Below are 25,032 nucleotides of genomic sequence, written 5' to 3'. Positions count from 1 at the left end.
TCACCCGTTGTCACTCTGAGGTATACATTTGACCCAGCAGGGGGTGCATTGATTCACTGTTTCTGAACGTCTGGTTCGGGCCCACCAAGAGTCCAAATGGACCATATGTACACAGTTAAATAAGCACTGAGGGTTTTACAGTGTAGATTGTGGGTCCCAGAGAAGAAAACAACAATTGTATCAAGTGGGAGTCCATCCATGGCCTAATGCATATCAAACTGGGGGTCAAAAAAGGTTGCATGGATGTTGTGCATGGCACTTGTGTGCATCAAGCATACGGTGTGTTGTGGTGTCTAGAGTTGGTGGTGGTGTCTTTATTTAGCCAGGGAAGTAGCTGAGCACAGGTGCTCATTTTCAGCAACGCCCTGCACATAGAAATACACAGACAGACGCAGTACAACAGTACAACCACAGTCTTATACTGTTGGCCACTATGCAGCTCCAGGGGGAGCAGTTCAGCGGTGTTGGGTGAGTGATGACAATCACTTCCCCACCCAGATTTTTCCTGCTCGTCCGGGGAATCGAACCGGCAACCTTTCGGCAACAAGGGTGCTCCTCTAACCCTTAGGGCACCGCTGCCCCCCTATGTTCTGCCCAGACAGATAACTGTTACAAATACTCCAAATATCACTACATTCTTTATCACATTCTTTATTATTCTTTATCTTTATTTAGAGTTCTCTTGTCAAGAAGAGCGGCAGAAAGAAGGTGAGTACCAGTCATATATTGGATGTTTAAGATGTTTTATAATAAGAAATCGAGGCTTCTGTATAACTTTTCTTGCCTGGATTTCTCATCAATGTTTTCAACCCTCCAAGGTGGATCTCTTTCCCACATGGGTGAGAGATCTGATGGTCAACATCGAGGAGGCAACAACTCACGAGTTGGTCATTGAATAAGGCAAATCAGAAACATGACATTTTTCATTGATGATTTGAAGAAATGATAACAATTAAATAAAGAAATCCTATCAAGCTGGCTACACTTGAAATGAATATGGTTGATTGCTGCAGGTATTAAACAATGCCCCAACAGTACCTAGATTAGAAGGGTCAAATGTTTCTGAACGTCTGGTTCGGGGCACACCAGGGGTCCATACTGTACTGTACACAGTGAAATAAGCACTGAGGGTATTATAGTGTAGATTTGGTTCCCAGAGAAAGGGAAAAAAATCACACCCGTGTGAACTGAGTGGTGCAACTCCTGGATTGAGTGACATCATGGGGCCAAATGGCAGCCAGGGATGTTGTGCATGGCACTTGTGTGCATTAAGCATACAGTGTGTAGTGGTGTCTAGATCCCAGATAGCTGTTATAAATACTACAACAAGGACACAACCAATTACTACAGACTTGCTTTGCACAAACATGTTATGATCGCTGTACAGGATCCATAATACTAGGGTTATGCAATGCTAAAGGGGAATGATCTTGTTTTTGTGTCTGACTGACCTTCGAACACACCTGACAAATAATGTAGTTTTGTTTGGGTTTTATTTATGAAGTGGTGCCAAAGCACATCAACATCAAACAGTACTAGTCATATGGAGCATAAATTAAGAATTACTTAACAATTTCAGTATCATTCACTACATGGTTCAACCATAACTAATTTCATGAAACACATGTTTTCCCCTATCTTATACAGTAAATCATTGAATATAAAGGCTCATGCTCATCTGTATTTTCCCTTTATTTGATTAATTTTCATAAAATGGCTTGTGACAGTTGCCACAATGTTGCAGGATGCAGTCATCGATTACGCGTCAATGTTATCCAAAAACATTGACACACTCTGTTTTGATGTAGGCTACTGACTTTATGTTCCTGAGTAAATATTGACAAGCCTGCACGTACTTCATGCAAGGGTCATCCACCCATTACAGCGGCTTCAAAAATATTTAATATCTTTACTCACCGTGTCAAACATTAACCACGCTGGAGGCCAGGTCGCTGTATAAATAGTCGTTTCGGGGAAAACACTTCAGAAGGAAAACGACAGCCGGTAGCTTTAGATTACAAACCCCCATTCCAACCAGAAACAAAAAGGAAACAACTTTTACCCGAGGAGGACTGGAGATGTTTGGAATCTCTGGATTGAATCAGAAGCTGGTGCTTGTTGTGGCCGTTGTGCCTCTGACCCTCTTGGCGGTGGTGAGGACGTCCCCGGTGGTGCGCCCGGAGCCCATCCGCTGCGCGCCCTGCACGCAGGCCAAGCTGGACCAGTGTCCTGTCGTCCCGTCGGGGTGCGAGCAGGTGCTGAGGGAGCCGGGCTGCGGCTGCTGCATGGCCTGTGCCCTGGCGGAAGGGGCGTCCTGTGGCGTGCACACGGCCCACTGCTCCGAGGGGCTCCGTTGCACTCCCAGACCCGGGGAGCCCAGACCTCTCCACGCCCTCACCCGAGGACAGGGAGTCTGCACTGAGGACCAGGGCCACGGTAAAAAGAAATCCCATTTGTTTTGAAGGGGTTCCCCTTTTATCTATTTCTATTCTTAGAAATGTTTCAGACTGGTGACCGCCACTGTGTTGGACATTCAAAGACAAACCTCTGGACACAGATAACTATTATTTTGTTTGACCTCCACAGAGGAAGCTGATGGAGTCCCTGACCACGGTTCTCTGCATTACCTCTTGGGGCTGAACACGCCGCTAGAGCCACAGAATCCCGACACCCAGGAGAGCATCAAGGCTAAAGTCAACGCTATCCTCACCAAACTGGTACAGCAGGTGAGAATTTCGTGAATATGTCCATTTAACTTCGTAGAAATGAACTTGATCTCGATTTTATTATTATGAATAGAAAAATGCCATTCTTAGCTTGTATGTTGTTGTTCTGTCAACCATAGCCTAATTGTGCATCATCTGACTCGCCCAGTGAGCTTATCCTGCCTCGTCATGCTGTCTTTTCTCAGGGCCCCTGTCATGTTGAACTCCACGCAGCACTGGACATGATAGCCAGTTCTCAGCAGAAACTAGGAGAGAAGTTCACCACTTTCTACCTACCCAACTGTGACAAGCATGGCTTCTACAAGTCCAAACAGGTGAGCGACTATATCAAAACTACAACATATTACAGCACACAAATGGTGTACAGTCAAGAGTTAACCAATTCAAACCAAGAAAGCATCTGTCATTTTAGATTTTATACGTTGGCTACTTCGTACCGCGCTGCACGCTTGTACATCTGCAATTTTTATAGCGATATAGCAATTATTTTCTAATTAGCTGTGTTTAGAATTTAGAATTACGAAAAATGTTGAGAACTACTGATTTAGAAGGCATTTGTAGAATCGGCATTGCATTGTAATGGGTTGAATAACAAATGTTGACCATGCTCTCATGCGTTTGTTTGTCTCTGTCTGTCTGTCCAGTGTGAGTCTTCTCTGGTCGGACCGCCTGCGCGCTGCTGGTGTGTGTCCTCCTGGAACGGGAAGAAGATCCCGGGTTCCAGTGACCTGCTGGGGGACTCAGCGCAGTGTCACCAAGAAGTTACTCACTGAAGCATGGACACTGCTGGCCAACAAAATGCACGGCGCACACACACACGCGCACACACGCGCACACACACACCCAAGTTGACAAAATGGCACACACGTACACACAAGCAGTAAGCACACAATATAAAATCCTATTTAAGACGTGCACGCATCAACAGTTATTTATTCAAAGCTGGTATATGCTGTCCAGCATGACCCATTTGTAATCTTTTGTTTTTTAATGTTTGCCTGCTTTTTTTTTGTAAATAGGGCACAAATACTGTACATTTGTGTTTCTGACAAAATAACTCCTCTGCTTGAGACCACAGGTCTCCAGCTTTAGCAAGCCCATTTCAGTTTGAATAATAATTCAAGGGAGTGCTGCGAGTGCTACACAAAATGACACAGCTACTCATTCATACGGTGCCGTGTAGTGTATCTCGAGATCGACACATACTTAGCCGTACGACGGTGTCCCTCACCACAAAATACCGATCTACAAGCTCACGACGCGTCGCAGCTTGTGGAGCTGATCATTTTTGGCACGGGACACCGTAGTTTACTGTACGAGTAAGTATTCCTCGACGTTTCCTCAATGGCTATTGGGGGAAATACTTAAAGTGCCGCAAGTATGCGCACGACGGCCCTGCACAAACACATCAGGGCTCATCCAAGCCACTGTGCGGTTTGGTATACGGGCCACTCTGAATTTGTCTACCTCTACTGGGGCTCTGCAGCTCTACAGGTTTAGCAAAGGTTCACCGACTGGATCCCTTCGCTGATAGCTCTCCACAACCACGTTCCTCACATATATAGGGCTGTTTGTTTGGTTTTGTCTTTGTTATGATGATGGTCATTATGTTCTCTCAGTGTGAATGTATTTATTATGATTCAGTGGGTTCATACTGTTGTTTTATGTTGAGGTCATGTACAGTATAAGGCCTACTTGTTTCTGCCAAGAATGCTGCTATTACTTTTGTTGGAGAGAGGGGGGGGGGGGAACCCAAAGTGTACATATTTATCTTCTAATAGTGTGGATGTACAGGTACAATAAATGTCATTATCATACGATCGTGTGTACATATTAATTCTTCCACCACCTGCTAAGAGACGAGACAGACTGTCAAAACATCAGTTTATACTGCCTTTATTAATTAAAAATAGACCTCTGAGGGTTGCATTGTACATGCATATAGTACAGCATATTTGCCTACACTTAGGCACTTGCACGTGATCCAAAATGATCACTGAAAACACTATAACCAATGAAAGGGTGCACACACAGATAAGATAAAGGTTTGTAGCCGTTATCTCAATGATTCAGCTTATGCAAACTGACAGAAACAAAACAATGACCACAGTATTGATTATGGGCAATGTCCTCTGTTTACTCGACGTCCCGCCAGCATAACAAGTGTACACGCACTGACTGCTGTGTATCGAGCTGCACAGAACTGGTCATGTCCAACTCCCCTTGAACGATCTGCGAGGAGCAGGTAGGGACCGCTAAGTAAATTGTTTTGCGCAATGTACCCATTCACGTAGAATTAAGAATGTATAAATGCAACCGCTGAGGCACTGCGCTGCATCATAAGGCCCCATCATGAGGCCCTGGCCTCAACAGCACTCATATATGCCCGATTGAGAAAGACACATTTTATACAGCATACGTTGTATGTCTGCCTTGCTAGGACTCAAGACTCTCTCTCTCTCTCTCTCTCTCTTTCTCTCTCTCTCTCTCTCTCACACACACACACACACACACACACACACACATTAAATCGTATCAAATGCACTCGATACACAATCACAAGCATACGAATACGATTACACATCACGAGCATGCACACGTGTATACCACATTAATTGTGCGTAAATGTAGAGCCCTCCGATAAACGTTTGTGACATAGTATAAAAGTCTCTGGAATCAAGTGTGTGATAATCAGACCAGGGCTTCTGAGATTTAAAACAACAAAACATAAATCAGGAAGTGCGTCTCCTTCTTAAGAGGCTGACCGGGGCTTGTCTTGACCCGTAAAGCTTATAAAGAATACATCCCAACATGCACTCGTGTGTAAGGGGGGGAGAATGTCTGTGGCATGAGGAGTCCTTTTTTTTCCCTCTTTGCGATCTCCCGCTCTCTGCTCCCGTCCTCGGGTTAAGGCCGGGTCCCACGGGCACACAGATAACATGGCAGCCGGGTCCCACGGGCACACAGATAACATGGCAGCCATTATGTTTCCCTGACTGAGCCATCTCTTGACCGTCGCTTCCAACATCTTCCATCTCTACCAATGTGTTTACAGTACTTCAGGCTCTCTTTCTCTCTCTCTCTCTCTCTCTCTCTCTCTAGACCTCCCTCCCTCCCCGTCTCCCTCTCTCCCTATACTTCTCTGGTTCTATTGGCTCTCTGAGATGTAGTGCTGGGCGTCTCCTCTGTCCTTCCCGTCAAATCCTGGCAACGGCTGCCCATATTTGTCCACACACCAGCAGAAGCCTCGCTTTCTTCCTTTGGATGGACGACACTGCGAAGGAAAAGAAGGGACTATAGTTGAATAAAGAGGAACAGAACATGCAAAAAGACACACAATACCATCCCTGTTAGATATTCTGTATTGTTGTGTTGGGCAGAAATCCTGTAGCTCATAAATGATAAATTTCACACGTGTGAAACCGTGTCGCACAAGAGAAGTGACAATGGCTGATCTACATAGCTGATCTACAGTCGTGATGTGATGCATTGAGCTAGTAGATTGCTATTTTCCCTATTGTTTAAGTTATTCCCCCCCCCCCATTTCCTGAAAAGCAACGTTTTTGGACATTTTCCGCACGGCAGAAGCGTTACAAAAGTCAATGGCCCGGTTGACTCAGTGAGGCAGAGCAGTGGTATAGTTGAGAGGAATTAACGTCCAGATTGTGCTGAGTAGATACAGACTTGGCTATCCAAGCCGCTGTGGTATTTTGAGCCGCTTTTATGGTCTACCTCCTGTTACACACACATATAGAGACCTTAAAGGTAAACAGAAACCTGGTAAAATATTTGCTTAGTCCCGTTTGTGAACAACTGAGAACCAAGATCTATTTTCAGAAGCTAGTGGCCAGTACAAATCATCTGTTGCTGATTATACCCCACAGCTCCAAATTATGGGTACTACAAATGACTTACAGAGTCGGTGGAGCTAACCCAAGGGCTGTTATTTTACTGCCAATTTTACTAAAGGTCAACCTCTACTCTAGTAAAACATGCAGCCATTCATTTGAAGGGCAAAAGCATGCTTTTCTGCTGCTGCTGCTGCTGCTACGCAGGGAAGTCAAAGCCTATCAGCATGGAAGTCGCCCCTGTTCTGTCCAGCATCACAGGGGGATTTGTCCAGACATCTAATTCTTACAATCAGACCACTAAGGCCCAAACCACACCAATGCAACTAGTTGCAACAAAACAGTTTAAAGGACATGCCATACCAAAGCAACTCCTTGCAACTGCCATTACAATTTACAATTTTACAATTTAGGCATTTAGCAGACGCTCTTAATCCAGAGCGACTTACATTTAAGCAAGAACAAAAGCATGGGAATACATCACATAAAAGTATTTATCATGAAGCCATTGGGGATAATAGTTGCATGCAACTACATGTAACTACTCGCAACCTTTTTGGTTACAAGGAGTTGCATGGCGAATCATTGGTGTGGTTTTGGCCTAAGGCACTGCTGCTACGTACAGAACACAGTTTGAGGGGTGAGATGACTGTCTGTCCACAATTTCAAATGAAATGTTGTTTCATGGCTGCTACAGCAGTAGAACACATGCTGTACATTTTGCCTCGGGTAAATAAACAAACAAAATTACGCTTTTTGATGTGCGCCTGACAAAGAGACATTACATAATGATGCATGGAGGAAACATGAGTGCAATAGATCTAGAATCCGTTTAAAAAATGACACAGAGTTCCATTGTGTGTATTCCTCTAAACCTAAATTGACTGCTAATAAGAACTGTTTTGAGCTTCAGCTTGGATAGTCACACAACCCTCCAAAATAAACTGACAGACATGAAATAAGTGCCACTCCCTCAGCGCCCCGAGGCCGAGGGCTCTGGTCGGCACACTATGTCCATTCTACATAAACAAAGACAATGAGTCTGGCGTGGGGACGCTGGTTATGAGATGATTGCAGGTCAAGGAGAACACTTCCATTAGTGCAGGAGGAGAGACTTGCCATGTAATAAGAAATGCTGCGCTGGTGATGGCTGTTGAGCGGGGAGACCTTAAGTGGCTCCATATGAATGCGTCAGAACCACTCGTTTATTACAAACCAATCGTGGGTGGACCACGCGAACGTGAGGTACGGCTGCAGCTCTATTTCTGTGCCTGCCTCGCGAAAGTCCAGCAATTATGAGGCGAGTGCGTCGGGTGCCTCGCGGCCACCTTGACGTCTGTCTCCCTGGGAGGGTTCCCGTAAAACGGGCCCTGTCGTACCCAGCCGTCAGACAGCCCCACTGGGGTTTGGCCCCTGTGGTTGCCGTCTCCAGAGCCAGCGGGCTGGGGTCTACCTCACTGGTGTGGTGTTTCAATGATGAGGCTCTAATAACTACCAGTGGACTTACAGGAGGACAACTGGCTTATACCAATCTGTAATTGGGCTGCTGCAGACCTAAATCTAAGCTGTGCTGGTGGAGTCACTCTATGCACTGCAGCGCTGGATGTTTGTTAATGAGTACGTGCAACCGCGGTCTGTCGGGTTGACATTCAAATAATGTCCACTATATCTCACCTTATTGTAAAATTATGTTATTTGTCGTTTTGTGATCATGTTGTGTACTCGGGGGGCCAGGGCGTCCTTGAAAAAGAGAGCATGTTCTCAATTGTCTTCCCTGAATAAATAAAAGGTTAATAAAAAATGTAGGCCTAAATATATTTTTGCTGGTTTTATTACCTGTTTTTTCTTATAGAAGCCCTGCTTGTCGCAGTTTGGTATGCGGAACCCTCTGGGGTTGAGAATGTCTGTGACCTTGAGGCTGTTGAGAATGCTCTCCATCTCTCTCCGACAGGGACCCTGCGGAAGGAAGAACATGCATGATAACTCAAATTCTCAATCCTGTTACTGTATATATAATTTCACTGAAATCATAAGCAAACAAGTGTAAGAACACAGGTGCAAATGTACTGTCAATTCTCCATGTTCTTGAACTAAGATCTGACGACAAGATCATTTCAGGTAAGGGGCACCACACAACACAACTCTTACATAAACAACGGTGGCCACTGGCCACAATATGAAAAAGGTGACTAATTGGAAATAAATTAATCTGGCCAACTTGTGGGGGTTTATGAGTTTTCTAAAGCTGCTTAAAGCTGCTTAAAACTCTTAACACTTCACACAAAGGGAGGTGAAGTGCATTAAAAACACCCCAAGAAGGAGCTGACAGGGTTGCCCTCAAGTCCAAGTACCACTAATCAAAGCAGCTAGTAAAACACTTCAATCAGCTTGCATTCTACAGTATTTTGGGAATGTAAAAAAAAAAAGAGTTAAACTAGCAGATCTACCAGATCACAACACATTACAATGTGACGCCTTGGGAATTTTTATCCTCTATTTTCACCACGTGACGCCGCCGTATGATGAAGTATAAAATAGGGCTTAAGTGGTTAAAGCCCATTCCTTGTGTGCACTCTCTTCTCTGGCCAGAGTGAAGATCAAAATAGCTGCAGGACTTCCAAGCTTCCAAACAGGCAGTCACATTGGCCAATCCATCATCCGCTTGCTCTCTGTACACCCGGCACGCGGACGCCTTGTGGCCAAACAACCGACTGACCCCAGGTCAGCCACAGGGCCACCGTGCCCACTCTGGCTGCCGTGCCATTCTACTGCTGGCCAATGCCTGCCCGCCGTCAGCACCGCTATACCCAAACATTTCATCACCCGCAGTCAGAGGGAGAACACAAACACCAAAACGCATGGGGGGGAAGAGGAGAAAAACATTCCCCAGTAGGCTCTGTTGGTTCTAGTACTTACATACTCGGGCTCCTGTTTGGTCTCCAAAGAGAAGTTCTGCTGGTCCGTGCTGAGTGGTCCGGGGAGTTCCTCCATTTTGAAGCTCTGGGCTTTCTTTGCCTGTTCCCGCCTAAGAACTTCTGTCTTGGATGAGTGGAAAAAGGGGTGAAGTGGCAGTCTTGCGGATGCGATGGGTTTGCGAGTGCTGTAAGGGGCTGGAACTGGAAGGCCAGGGCTGGTGGAATTGCGGTCTTCTGGATTTTGAACATTCTCTGCTGAAGTAAAAAAAAAAAAAAAAAAAACACACACACATGGCTGCACACTGAAATTCAATTTCCAAGATCATTATTTATGTTGTTATCGAATATAGGCTATCGAATCAGCTGTTTTTTTAGGGTTCGTTTTTGTAAGTCCATAAAGCCAATGAATGGGGAACAAGACAACAGTTGTGGAGCTCTTTTCAAAAGGCCAAATAAATTCTACTTTAAGAATCAATTACTTATGAGAGGATAAAGATTGGAATTTTCATCCTTATGATTTTTGACTGGAAATTAAGAACTATGAATGTATCACTTAATTTAATTTATTTAATTTAGCACTTTTCAACCCAAAAGTATGAATTTCTGTGAATTGTATTGTATAAAGTATTTATTAACAGTTTGGAGAATTAGCCTACAGTAGCCTACATTTCAAGCACAACTCAATACAAAAACTGTCAACTGTGGACGACACCATAGCATAAAGCATTACACTTGCAATGCTTACAAATAGGGTCCACCATTTTCAATTCATCAGAACAAGTTTACATGTTCATCTCTGGGAGTATTCTAATATCAACATCATCCTGCATCAAAATGAAAAACAAATTGAGGCATCTAATTAAGACCTAGTATTCCAACAGACCAAAACAAATTAGGCTAGTGAGCTGCTGAGCTGCACGTACCCCCTGCTGTCTCCTCCTCCCCCTCGATTATCAGACTTCATGGCTAAAAGTGATACATCAAATCAAGTCAACTGTCAAAATATGCAATATCCTATAGTAGGCTACATACTTACATGCACGTGCCTAGGCTATACGTGTTTAAATATGCGCTCATTTACTGTAAAAAGAAAAATGTAACCAAGACGATTTAATTCAAATTGGAACTTCGATCGTTGATCCCCAAATTAGCTTTAGGATATAGGCAGGCTAGAGGCTATAATCATGCGCAACACTTACCTGGTAATTCATTGGCCGGAGGTATGGCTCCAGCGGTTAGTTTCTTGCTGGTGGCGTTTGCGCAGATTCCGCGACCCTCCAGCAGAGCCTGCAGGGGTTTGGTTTCGCCGGGTTGATGTTGACAGGTCAATCCGGAGCCGCATCGCCCCGTGTACACCCCGCACGGCTGTCCAGACGCGAGCGCGCAAGTCATGCAGCAACCGCAGCCCGGCTCGCGGACTCTCTCGGCGCAATCCTTGGGCAAAGGCTTGCACGAAAGCCGCGCTCCTGCGTCACATGGCTCGCATCGTATCACCGGTCCAATTGCACCTGATCGTCGCGAAAACGATGTCAGAACAAAGGTCATGCAAAGTGTTCTCAAACAGGTGTCCATCGTCGTTAATGGAGACGTGCGGTTGTCTCTAGGAAGGTGAGTACACTGACTGTCTGTGAGACTTTGTAACTTGACGCTTGTCTCATTCACATAAAGCCACTCAACAAAACATCTCAATATATAGACCCAGTCACTGTAGTCACACCCCCCGAATGGCTTGCGGTCTGGTGATGGGTTGCTTAGAGTGGATGGCTGCTGCTTGGTTATTCCGGTTAAAACCATTAAGATATGTTGGTGTCTTGGTATGTATTTATCCATGGTTTTTAAATAAAGTCTTGAAATAGCACTTTTGGTGTAGCTGATGACGTAGAGTATGAATTAAAATAAAATCAATGTAATCATTATTTCATCCTAAGTATGTTAGTTAAGTTAAGTATGTGCTAGCCTATAAATAATCTTTGACAACCCTATTTGAATGCTGTTCAGCTTTAGTTTTTGTCAATAGTATTACTCACACATCAAGTACCTCAAATTGCAGAAACAAAATAAAGTAAAATAAACACCAGAATGTGCCGAGATTGCATATTCCTTGCTTTGAAAAACACAAATAGGCTAGATGCATGTCCAAAACCGAGGGTTATTATTGGCTAAAACATCAAAATTGCATCAAATTGCCTGTGCCTCGGTGCCTGTATTTCTCTCATTTAAATAGCCTACCTTTAGAAGGTATATCTCTCCTCTAAGCTGGCCATGATTCTCAGATGAATGCAGTGGTCAGCAGTGGAGATATTAAAAACGAGCCCTTCCCCGCCCATTCATTTCCTGACTTATTTTTACCTGTGCTTATTTAAACCACATAGTGTTTCTCAGAATGTCACAGCCTGAGATGCCATGAGAGAAAGGAGCCCTATGACTCCAGGCAAAAGTAGCGTGTGTGTGTGTGTGTGTGTGTGTGTGTGTGTGTGTGTGTGTGTGTGTGTGTGTGTGTGTGTGTGTGTGTGTGTGTTTTCACACACAGTGTAGAATCACACAGTGTAGAATCTACAGTGTAGTAGATGATTCAACTGATCAGGTTTTTTTAATCCACATTAAACAGTGCTTTGGATGTGTGTGTGTGTGTGTGTGTGCGTGCGTGCGTGCGTGCGAGAGAGAGAGAGAGAGAGAGAGAGCACACACGTGCACTTAAGTCCATTCGTGCTGAGCAAAGAAACGGCACATGACCCTAGATGACCTCTGTTTCATATAGGCTTAACTGCAGCCTTTGAAACCACAATACGTAAGTAGATTATTTCAACCCTTGATAGAACATGAATATTGCATATGTAAGTATAAGTACATCAAATGAAACCGTATAAAACATTCACATGAAATGGATGTACAAATCATAAAATACTCATCTAAATACAAACACTTGTATCATTTCATCTAGGCCCGTACTGCAGCTTTGGCTTGTTGCAGACTTCAGGAGACTCATGTCACACACACAAACGTGTCTTTTAAGTGTTGCTCTTCCCTTTCTGCGTTTTGCCATCATCATGTGACCACAACAACACGTTATTTTGAGAACATTATCCTCTTGGCTCTTTAATAATGGTGTCTAACTTAGGTCACCAGATATAATGGCACCTCTCATCTGCTCTTATGCAATGGTGGAAAAAGAACCGTTAGCCTACTTAAGAAAAAGTAGGCTACCAATACTGCAATGTAGAACTACTCTGTTACAAGTAAGTCTGGTATTCAAAGTTTACTTGAGTAGGCTATTGGTATCAAAATGTAGGCTACTTAATGTACCAAAAGTATAATGTACTCATCGTGCTGAATGTCCCATTTCACATGTTCAAAATGTATACAGGTACAAGTCATTTGAAGATAGCAGATTTACAAGCAAACAATCTTTTAGATTGTTTATTTTCAAATGGCCGAAATGTGTGTATAGGGCTGAAGTGATTAATGTATGTTTTGTAATAATAATCGAAATGTACAAAGTAACTATAGTAACTAAAGTTGTCAAATAACTGTAGTGGAGTAAAAGTACAATATTTCGATCCGAAATCTAGTGGAGTAGAAATAATTATTGGAAATACTAAAGTAAAGTACAAATACCTCAAAATTTGACTTAGGTAATAGGTACAGTACTATACTTTTCACCACTATAATGTCACCTCTCATCACCTCATGCTCTTACTGTATGTCCTAGCTGCCCTGGACAGATTCATACCTACTGCTGCCCTGTTCAGACACAAAGCCAGATTCATGGCGCCGAAAATAGCTACACAAGCTAACAAGGCGTCGCATCCATAGTGAGCTTATAAGTCTGCAATTGTTGGCTCACAACGCAGTCATGGGTAACATAAATTAGGCATTATTACTGCATGCATTCGCGTGAGCCAGGTCTTAAATTGGCCCTCACGTCTTGCGGGGCCCGATAACACCTGGTGTGGAAGTTGGGAGGACTTCCCTCCTGGGCTGGGCTTTCCTAAAAATGGAACGACGACGATCCTAGGGATAAGACCCATTGGTAAACCAAGCCCTTGTGTGGACCAGATGTAATGGGCAAGGACTGGAAAGACGCTGAGGCTCATGAGGCTCATTTTTGAACCACTGGATTGGTTAGTGACATATACTTGCTATTTATTCCCAGTATCAACGTCCTCCGTGCCAACATCTAATGCGGCGTTTGGCCTATAAATGTCACTCAGGGGGACTTCCCCATAGGCGGAATGGGGAAGTCAGTGTGATTTATGCTTCGTCATATGGCCGCGTCGGTGCAGATTTCCCAATAAAAGACGTGACGCATATGGGCTTTACAGGGAGTGTGATGGAATCACTCTTAGAGAATGCAGAGACACATGTGCATCTCTACCACATGCCGCACACACACACACACACACACACACACACACACACACACACACACACACACACACACACACACACACACACACACACACACACACACACACACACAGTGTGTCTCGTTAAGATGTGCGACATTGTTGAGCATGTTCTGGTTCTTTGTCGTTAGTGCTGCAAAACAGCCCTTAAAATAAGAAGGAGACGTGCAAACATGCAAGTGGGACATTCCTGAGTAATAGCATCTCTAGTGTTGTTTCTTTTTTTCCTTCTTTTTTTTGTCTGCTATTAATTGGTTGCAGATGAGAGAAGGAATATAGCAGCGCAGAAATGTCCAAAATACCTCAAAAGAATAACAGCAGGAGCAGGGGAGGTGTACAGGTCCTCTTTGTGCTTCGGATTTCTTGGAAGGCAATGTCAATTCAGTTGCCAGCAAGCCCTGGCGTCCTGCCGCCTGTTAACAGACAGGTCTACAGCACAGTGGAATGCCAAACATTTGTTTCATATGCTGAAAAAAAAAAAGCCTGCTGATTTTCCTCCCTCTCCTCCAGTCGTAGCTCTGTGGAAGGGGGTCTCTCAGCCACCTGCGCATATTCGGCATACTTTAGGATAGCATTGGGCACCCGGCTGTAATGTATTGGAAGGTCTCGTAACTGGAATGTGGTCCCGCAGTGCAGCCACTCTATAAAGAGGGAGTGTGAAGAATGTGCTTTTTACACACAGGATATTACTGTACATGTGTTTAACATAACCTGCTGTCAGAGGCAGAGCAGGCCAGTCGCAACTGCCTGCCAAATCCTAATCCCCAATCGAATTTTACAGCTTGTACGACAATTTGGACAAATCATCTACACTTGCATGGTAGTTGGGTAGAATATACATACGCAGATTATATATACTTTATACAGTATATCCATCCATCCATCCATCTTCAACCGTTTATCCGTAGTCGGGTCACGGGGGCAACAGCTCCACCAGAGAGCTCCAGACTTCCCTATCCAGAGCAACATTAGTCCAAAATCCATTTTGGAGATAATGATCCCTCCATCCAGGGCTCCAGCGTGCGACCTATTAGGTCGCATATGCTACTTAATTTCTTAACGTGCGAGTTAAAGTATAACGAGGTCGCACCGGTGCTACTTATTGCTTTCACTGCAACGTGCATTAGTGCGATAATAAAATATTACTTTCTTCTGGCTCATTCCACCGAGTCTCGCCTCTCTCTCTCTCTCGCTCCATCTCTGCCTGCCTGAGTGCCTGCCTGTCTGTCTGCACACGCGAGTCACGTACAACGTGCTAGCGGCGCGCTCCCTGATCAACCCCGAAAACAAAACAAAACAAAGATTTCAGCAGCAATCAGCCGTGCACTAGTTTCCCTGGCTGGAGCGCACAGTGCACTCAGTCAGCACGCACACTGAGGTAAACGTGTTGTTGTTTGATTCAACAGAGTGCCAAAATAGCTTCCAATAGCTTGTTATTTTGCGTCGAGTAGCACTGTGTGTGCAGGCTACATACTGTACATGATCGCCTCAGCCAACAAAATACTACTAATCTCCCACGTGAAACCTGGTATATTCTTCGTCGTATGACGTGTTGCATGCTGAAAATAGCAGGTTTACAAGCTCACAACGTGTTGCGTCTACCACAGCTTGAGCTTGTAGTTCAGCTATTTTCAGCACATGGAAATATGCAGGCTGAGACGTTCAGAAACTTTTCCCTTCACAATAAAATCACATCAGCTTTCACATGTTGGGGCTTCATTCCAATTAAAGACAAGCAATTAAACTGGGCAAGGATTACGAATTCGGTGGCATTTCACATAATTGGGTGGGTGCAGGAAGAGTGGGCACGTAAACATTGTGGGCACCTCAGTGTTAAATAGGTGTGTGCGTGTGTGCGTGCGTGCGTGTGAGAGATAAAATATAAATATTCCATGTCATGTGCTTAATTTAATGCGTTCATGCTTCAGCCAAGAAAACCTTTGCTAGCCTTGGTGATAAGGCCATGTATTAATACCACACTATACAAAGAAAAAGTGCTACCTAATTTGTGATGGCGCTACCAATTGAAAAGGTAGGTGGCACCAGTGCTACCTGTGAAAAAGTTAGTCTGGAGCCCTGCCTCCATCTGATCCTTAGTCTGCCTGGGGGTCTCCTTCCAGTGGGACGTGCATCGAGGACCTCCCTTGGAAGACACTCGAGACCCAAACCACCTAAGCTGACTCCTTTCCAAGCGAAGAAGCAGTCTCTCTCTGACTGAACTTCTCATCCCCATCTCCAAGGGAGATGCCAGCCACCTCCAGAGAAAATTCATTTCTGCCGCTTGTATCCGTGATCTTCGTACCATAGGTGAGAGTATAGGAAGGAAGATTGCTGTGTAGACAGAGAGCTTTGCCTTCTGGCTCAGATGTCTTTTCATCACAACAGTGCGGTACAGCGATTGCAATACCACCACTGCCACTCCGATTCTCCGGTTGATCTTCTCCCCTCCCCTCACTCGTGAACAAGACCACGAGATACTTAAACTCCTTCACCTGGGGCAATGTCTCATTCCCCTACTTGGACTGCACAATCCATCGGTTTCCTGATGAGAACCATGGCCTCCGATTTGGAGATGCTGAGCATCATCCCAAGCCGCCGTACGTGGACAGTGAACCGGTCCAGTGAGAGCTGGAGGTCTCGGACCGATGGTGCCATCCATCAGGACCACATAAGGACCACAAAAAGCAGTGAAGCAACCCTATAGATAGATAGATAGATAGATAGATAGATAGATAGATATATCTTTATTTGTCATTGCAACGTGTACAACGAAATTAAAAGTGCCAACCAATCAGTGCATCATATCACAGAACAACATACAAGCTAAAACAAAACACAAAACACACTTCTTGTTATTGCACAACCCCAGCAGCACTAATGCACAAACATGTGATTTTAGCTGTTATCGCACAACAAACCCTTATTGCACTTAGCAGAGAAAACTAAAATGTGTCGCAGCAACAGATAATCTTTTAGCAGCATTGAGTGCAACTACCGCTGTGGGATAGAAGCTGTTACTGAATCTGTTGGTCTTTTGACTTGATCACTCTGTAATGTCTGCCCGATGGCAACAGTTCAAACAGTGAGTGAGCGGGGTGGGAAGTGTCTTTCATCATGTTCAGAGTTTTTTTATGACAGCGGTCTCTGTGTAGTTCTTCCAGTGTGGGGAGAGGGCAGCCAACGATCTTCTGTGCTGTTAGCTCACCCAACCGTGTACCCTCTCCACCACAACAAGTCCATGAGAATCCACCAAGGATCCAAATAGACCCTCATAGGTCTGTACCTCTGAGAATGTAGGCTACAGGTGGAACCAAAATATGGACCCGTCCAATCTGTTCCTTTGTACACTCTCAGAGTTAACTAAATAAGCATGACACAGTGTAGACTGGGGTTCCATTCGTTCACTCTCAGAGTTACAGAAACCGTCAAGGGTCAATTTGGACCACGGACGACGGACCCCACGTTGAGAACCAGTGTTCTATTGGCACTGTGCTGTAATAAGTCAGATGCTGGGTGGTTGCCATGGACACACCGGGGTTCAGTGTCACTGTTGTGACAGTGAGGAGTGCAGGAATCTACACCATGGGGGTTTGGCACAGCTCACACAGAGGAAAGCATATGAGTTGAATCAGCTGGAGGTCCGCAGAGAGGGTGTTTATCCAGTAAAGGGTGGTATGCATGCGTATGTGTATTTGTGCGTGTGTGTGCATGTGCGTGCCGTGCGCGCGCATGTGTGTGTGTGTGTGTTTGTGTGTGCGTATGTGTGTCTCACTCTGAAACCATCAACCAACCATAACTCCTTGGAATTTTGGGGGTGGTGCGGTGTGTAAGTGAGTGGTTGGTGAAGGGGTATGTGCCTCGGTGGGCAAAGAGGGAGGGAGAGAGTGAGGGATACGGTGGGCGGGTTGGTGTGATGTCTAGGAGTGAAGCTGCCGAAGATCACATGACCAGTCTGGTACAGTCGCTGTTATTCTTTTCTCTCCCCGCCACCCTGTCACCAGTCTTGTGACCATCTCTCCTACACGTCGGTCTCTCATATAATTGTCCTTCGGTGTCTGAGAGCTTTTCAAACAGACCCTCATTGCGGATTAATCGGACAGAAAGGTCCCCAATTCCCCATTATGGCTAATGTCCTTTTCCCCTTTGATTCTGCACTCGTTAGTGCGCAGTGGCGCTAAAGCAATTATCCGATTATTATTAGAGGCACGGTTTGGAATAGTGAACAAAATGCGGGGATGAAAGGGCAAAAGGTCTCCTTTCATCTAATTCCAGCGTCAGTTAGTTCAGTTTTTGGACTGGCCTGTTCGGGAGGGACCCTGGAGCTGTCATAGTCTCCATTCTTGGGAGCCTGGCCTCGACCGAGCAGGCCAAGGCCCTAATTAGGCCGGAGCGAGAACTCGAGAGAGGGAGAGGGAGAGAGAGAGGGAGAGGAGCTCTCAACACCCCGTCTGGAAGATTGCAGAGCGCCTGAAGTGGGTTGAGGGTGTCGCCTCTCACGATGGGGACAGGTTTCCCCATGCACATCACACTATTGCTTCCTCTCAAGATGGGGACAGGTTTCCCCATGCACATTACACTATTGCTTCCTCTCACGATGGGGACAGGTTTCCCCATGCACATCACACTATTGCTTCCTCTCACGATGGGGACAGGTTTCCCCATACACATCACACTATTGCTTCCTTTCCGTCTGTAGCATTGTGTCTATTTGTTTGTCCCTGCTCCTCTGTCTCTCTTTCCCTCATGTCTCGCTCAGTCTCTCTCTTCATTTCTCTTTCTCACACTCGCACACTCTGAGATGTGCATTGCATCCTCAACTCTATACTGTACGTAGATTGTATATGTCGCGTTCATGAAAACGCGGACCCTCCCAAATAAACAAAGTAATGTACTGTACAGTTGTATTAGTATATGTTGTGCTCAAACATGGACTTCATGTTGCGTTGAGTCCTGTAAGACTTGCAGTGAGGTACAACACAGTTGGACACCATGATCAGTTATGTTGAATCTAAATTTAGTATCCCAATACTGCAGCCTAACTATTGGCCTGTTTCATGTCAGTATATCATGGTCAATCAGTATCATGGTCAGTATACCATGTCAAGTATCATGTCAATATCATGTCAGTATCAGGTCAAGTATCATGGTCACTCAGTATCATGGTCAGAATTCTTTTTTGAAGTGGAACGCAACATGTTTGAAGTGGAACATGAATCCAAAAGCTGGATTTGAACCAACAACCTTGAGTTTGTGAAGCAGTGATTCATCTCTTGCACCACAGATGTATCAAAGCTATTTGTGACAATTAAAGAGTTCTTTCTCTAAATAGTATTTAGAGAACTATCAAATCACAAAAAATGTTGCGAGCTTGAAGATCTGCTATTCTTTCAAATTACCACCATCTTTCACAGTGAATCAGTTCTTATCTCTTCAGTTAATGATCAGAGACAGATACACATTTGGATGTGCGTCTTGTGACAACTAATTACTCTAATAGGAATTAGACCAAGATGAACCAAAAGGTAATCTTGAACTAGGGCCCAGGGACCATTTGTTTATAGAACATCTCCAGCACCACAGAGACTTGGAAAATATTTGTGACTGACCATGATACTGTACTGACATGACACTGACCATGATACTGTACTGACATAATACTGTACTGACATGACACTGTACTGACATAATACTGTACTGACATGACACTGACCATGATACTGTACTGACATGATACTGTACTGACATGACACTGTACTGACATAATACTGTACTGACATGACACTGTACTGACATGACACTGTACTGACATAATACTGTACTGACATGACACTGACCATGATACTGTACTGACATAATACTGTACTGACATGATACTGACCATGATACTGTACTGACATGATACTGTACTGACATGACACTGACCATGACACTGTACTGACATGACACTGACCATGACACTGTACTGACATAATACTGTACTGACATGACACTGTACTGACATGACACTGACCATGACACTGTACTGACATAATACTGTACTGACATGACACTGTACTGACATGACACTGACCATGACACTGTACTGACATGACACTGACCATGATACTGTACTGACATAATACTGACCATGATACTGTACTGACATAATACTGACCATGATACTGTACTGACATAATACTGTACTGACATGACACTGTACTGACATAATACTGTACTGACATGACACTGACCATGATACTGTACTGACATAATACTGTACTGACATGACACTGTACTGACATAATACTGTACTGACATGACACTGACCATGATACTGTACTGACATAATACTGTACTGACATGACACTGTACTGACATAATACTGTACTGACATGACACTGTACTGACATAATACTGTACTGACATGACACTGACCATGATACTGTACTGACATAATACTGTACTGACATGACACTGACCATGATACTGTACTGACATAATACTGTACTGACATGACACTGTACTGACATAATACTGTACTGACATGACACTGACCATGATACTGTACTGACATAATACTGTACTGACATGACACTGTACTGACATAATACTGTACTGACATGACACTGACCATGATACTGTACTGACATAATACTGTACTGACATGACACTGTACTGACATAATACTGTACTGACATGACACTGTACTGACATAATACTGTACTGACATGACACTGACCATGATACTGTACTGACATAATACTGTACTGACATGATACTGACCATGATACTGTACTGACATGACACTGACCATGATACTGTACTGACATAATACTGTACTGACATGACACTGTACTGACATAATACTGTACTGACATGATACTGTACTGACATGATACTGACCATGATACTGTACTGACATGACACTGACCATGATACTGTACTGACATGATACTGACCATGATACTGTACTGACATGATACTGTACTGACATGATACTGTACTGACATGATACTGTACTGACATAATACTGTACTGACATGATACTGACCATGATACTGTACTGACATAATACTGTACTGACATGATACTGACCATGATACTGTACTGACATGATACTGTACTGACATGACACTGACCATGACACTGTACTGACATGACACTGACCATGACACTGTACTGACATAATACTGTACTGACATGACACTGTACTGACATGACACTGACCATGACACTGTACTGACATGACACTGACCATGACACTGTACTGACATGACACTGACCATGACACTGTACTGACATGACACTGACCATGACACTGTACTGACATAATACTGTACTGACATGACACTGTACTGACATGACACTGACCATGATACTGTACTGACATGACACTGACCATGACACTGTACTGACATGACACTGACCATGATACTGTACTGACATAATACTGTACTGACATGACACTGTACTGACATGACACTGACCATGATACTGTACTGACATAATACTGACCATGATACTGTACTGACATGATACTGTACTGACATGACACTGACCATGATACTGTACTGACATAATACTGTACTGACATGACACTGTACTGACATAATACTGTACTGACATGACACTGACCATGATACTGTACTGACATGATACTGACCATGATACTGTACTGACATGATACTGTACTGACATGACACTGACCATGACACTGTACTGACATGACACTGACCATGACACTGTACTGACATGACACTGACCATGATACTGTACTGACATAATACTGTACTGACATGACACTGACCATGATACTGTACTGACATGATACTGTACTGACATGACACTGACCATGATACTGTACTGACATAATACTGTACTGACATGACACTGACCATGATACTGTACTGACATAATACTGTACTGACATAATACTGTACTGGCATGATACTGACATGATACTGACATGATACCGTCATGACAATGACATGACAATGACCATGATACTGACATGATACTGTACTGTCCATGATAATGACATGATACTGTACTGACTGACCATGATACTGACATGATACTGTACTGACCATGATAATGACATGATACTGTACTGACCATGATACTGACATGATACTGTCATGACAATGACATGACAATGACCATGATACTGACATGATACTGACATGATACTGACATGATACTGACATGATACTGTCATGACAATGACATGACAATGACCATGATACTGACATGATACTGACATGATACTGACATGATACTGACCTGGCCTAGTGGGAATGCACAAAGTTTCACGGCAATCGAATGCTGCATTTCTGATTTGTGGCATTTTGTTCAAAACGGGCCACAATCAGGATGAATATGAAAAATCTGACGGATACGTCTTGATTAAATAACCATATCTATTACCACCATAGATAATGTGTATAGAATTGCGTGAGGTTTGGAAACCTCCAGTGCCACCCTCAGACCAAAATATAAACTTTTAATTGTATTCCAGGATGAACTGTGCTGGTTGGTTGGTGACTGGCTACACTGGTGACTGGGTTAACTGATACAGTACTGATAGAGCAGACACATGATTATATTTATATGGGCACATTTCCTAATAATGATGACTCAATCATGCAGGCAAGCTGGTACACTTACCCTTCTTCAGATTCTAATTCCCTTTTCGGTGTAATTTCTTAACCTCAGACTTCTCAGTAACTTTCTTAACCTCAGACACGCTTCCACGGAAAAGGTTTAGTGCACTGTTCCGTGGAAGAAAATACAAAATACAAAATCTTCACTTCGCCACATTACTAAATGCATGGTCAGGGACCACATACAATAGAGGGTATGCGCGTGACATCATCATCAAACCAGGAAGTTATGCAGGAACGCCTACTGAGTGTCAAAAAACTACTTTCTGACCTTGACAGCCCCAGACATCCACACAGAAAAGTCCTATCTGATTGCATTAAACAACATTAAATAATGTTTAATTCACTTTAAGCCTGCGCATACCCTCTATACCTTCACGGACCACCAGTGGTCCACGGACCACCTGTTGAAAACCCCTGTTTTAGACGATTGCTTTCCCATGGCATGCATAGGTAAGTGCGTAAACGTTTCCATGTGTATAATCACGCTATTACAGCTCATATGAGCGATGATAGTGCGACAACATTGTCAATGACAATGAACAATGGCAAAAGCATAGCTGTTGGAGGAAGGCCTCGTCCCCCCCTGGCAGACACAGACTCTTAAATGCTCCATTTATCTTGGAAGTGACGGTGGTCTGTGGTCGCCAGATGTGGTTTTAGTTGCCTGTGTGGAGAGCAGTGACTCGTCATCACAGCTGCACTTAGGGCTGTCCAGATAGAAAGATATAATTGTCACTGACAGGTTTTTGTCGTTTTGGAAATCAGGTGACCAGCTTTACTGAACTTTAGTGATCTTTGCGCGTGCGTCAAAAAATGAATTATGAGACACGTTTCCATAAATAGATGCAACAATTACAATAATTTGGCAGGGATGTGTGAGAGCCATCCATTGAGATGTTCCTCGTGGTGTCTTGCAAAGGGTGAATGGGTTTGACTATTGAGAGGATCTAATCACAGACACACGTCATATATATATATATATATATATATATATATATACACACACACACACACACCCCGGTATATATATTTTTTTTGAGGGGCGTATGACGATGTACTACGATAAGAGCGCTCCTCACTTCACACGAGTGTGATTTTTTTTAATTAATTTATTGTGAACAATCAGAACCGCATAAAATGGTATGCCTGACTTATATTAAAGAACCAAAATAAATAACGGTCCTGTACTGCACCGTGCATCAGTCATTCTTTATAGCCTACTGTATTGCAGACGAAAAGGAAAACACAAAACTGTTGCCGTTAGGGTGATATTTTTGGGTTAAAACAAAATGTTTTTGTTAAAAGGTTAAATCACTATATTCTGATAGTAATCATTGCTAGAGCATGGGTTTTCAACAGGTGGTCCGTGGACCACTGGTGGTCCGTGAAGATGTTGTATGTGGTCCCTGACCATGCATTTAGTAATGTAGGAAAGTGAAGATTCATATTTGAATTTATTGTATTGACCACAAGTTGAGAAACAATGCAGTAAATGATCTGTTGACAAATGATGACGCGTCGATGTGGTCAGTTACTGGGAAGTCGGATGTCAAGAACTTCCACAGAAAGGTGAGTTAGAATCTCAAGGGAAACCGTACCGGATTAGTTGAGTCACCATTATAAGGAAATGTGCCCATAATCAATCGTAAGTGTCTGCTTAGTCATAGAATATGTTACAATGAACAGCAACATGAGTGATGCTTTCTTTCCCCCACACCACGACCATATCCCCCCTCCCAACACAACAATGGTCCCCAGGTTAATTCTCAGTCAGGGTGGTGGTCCCCAGGTTAATTCTCAGTCAGGGTGGTGGTCCCCAGGTTGATTCTCAGTCAGGGTGGTGGTCCCCAGGTTGATTCTCAGTCAGGGTGGTGGTCCCCTGGTTGATTCTCAGTCAGGGTGGTGGTCCCCAGGTTGATTCTCAGTCAGGGTGGTGGTCCCCAGGTTGATTCTCAGCCAGGGTGGTGGTCCCCAGGTTGATTCTCAGCCAGGGTGGTGGTCCCCAGGTTGATTCTCAGCCAGGGTGGTGGTCCCCAGGTTGATTCTCAGTCAGGGTGGTGGTCCCCTGGTTGATTCTCAGTCAGGGTGGTGGTCCCCAGGTTGATTCTCAGTCAGGGTGGTGGTCCCCAGGTTGATTCTCAGTCAGGGTGGTGGTCCCCAGGTTGATTCTCAGTCAGGGTGGTGGTCCCCAGGTTGATTCTCAGTCAGGGTGGTGGTCCCCAGGTTGATTCTCAGTCAGGGTGGTGGTCCCCAGGTTGATTCTCAGTCAGGGTGGTGGTCCCCAGGTTGATTCAGTCAGGGTGGTGGTCCCCAGGTTGATTCTCTGTCAGGGTGGTGGTCCCCAGGTTGATTCTCAGTCAGGGTGGTGGTCCCCAGGTTGATTCAGTCAGGGTGGTGGTCCCCAGGTTAATTCTCAGTCAGGGTGGTGGTCCCCAGGTTGATTCTCAGTCAGGGTGGTGGTCCCCAGGTTGATTCTCAGTCAGGGTGGTGGT

At 44.3% G+C, this 25,032-nt stretch overlaps 2 protein-coding genes across 3 annotated transcripts; one reads left to right on the top strand and one right to left on the bottom strand.

Annotated features, from left to right (window-relative positions):
- Positions 1-2,078: 2,078 nt before the first annotated feature.
- Positions 2,079-3,499, top strand: LOC310871217 (insulin-like growth factor-binding protein 1; the record flags this gene model as incomplete). The annotated part of the gene is made up of 4 exons (XM_083782707.1): positions 2,079-2,436; positions 2,587-2,726; positions 2,912-3,040; positions 3,371-3,499. 4 exons carry the CDS (start codon positions 2,079-2,081, stop codon positions 3,497-3,499), a joined length of 756 nt encoding a protein of 251 aa, XP_083638833.1.
- A 1,106-nt stretch (positions 3,500-4,605) lies between these two features.
- Positions 4,606-11,131, bottom strand: LOC310870227 (insulin-like growth factor-binding protein 3). Of its 2 annotated transcripts, none has more exons than XM_083781321.1 (4): positions 10,689-11,131; positions 9,491-9,744; positions 8,411-8,530; positions 4,606-6,000 (listed from the first exon to the last, which is right to left on the bottom strand). In XM_083781321.1, the coding sequence occupies exons 1-4, from the start codon at positions 11,059-11,061 to the stop codon at positions 5,875-5,877; spliced, it is 873 nt and encodes a 290-aa protein (XP_083637447.1). In that variant the 5' UTR covers positions 11,062-11,131; the 3' UTR covers positions 4,606-5,874. The 2 variants fall into 2 exon arrangements, with proteins under 2 accessions (XP_083637447.1, XP_083637448.1); XM_083781322.1 differs by having other exon boundaries at positions 9,491-9,741.
- Between the last annotated feature and the right edge of the window lie 13,901 nt (positions 11,132-25,032).

Source organism: Protomyctophum parallelum (genome assembly GCF_964188405.1).
Source record: "Protomyctophum parallelum genome assembly, chromosome: 14".
NCBI classification, from domain to species: domain Eukaryota; kingdom Metazoa; phylum Chordata; class Actinopteri; order Myctophiformes; family Myctophidae; genus Protomyctophum; species Protomyctophum parallelum.
This window is presented reverse-complemented; position numbering and strand designations above follow the sequence as displayed.

Coding starts and splice junctions, on each gene's coding strand:
- LOC310870227 (XM_083781321.1), bottom strand. CDS start 11,061: ATGGACACCTGTTTGAGAACACTTTGCATGACCTTTGTTCTGACATCG. Junction 9,745..10,688: donor TCCGGCCAATGAATTACCAG/GTAAGTGTTGCG, acceptor TTTTTACTTCAG/CAGAGAATGTTCAAAATCCA. Junction 8,531..9,490: donor CCAAACAGGAGCCCGAGTAT/GTAAGTACTAGA, acceptor TTCCTTCCGCAG/GGTCCCTGTCGGAGAGAGAT.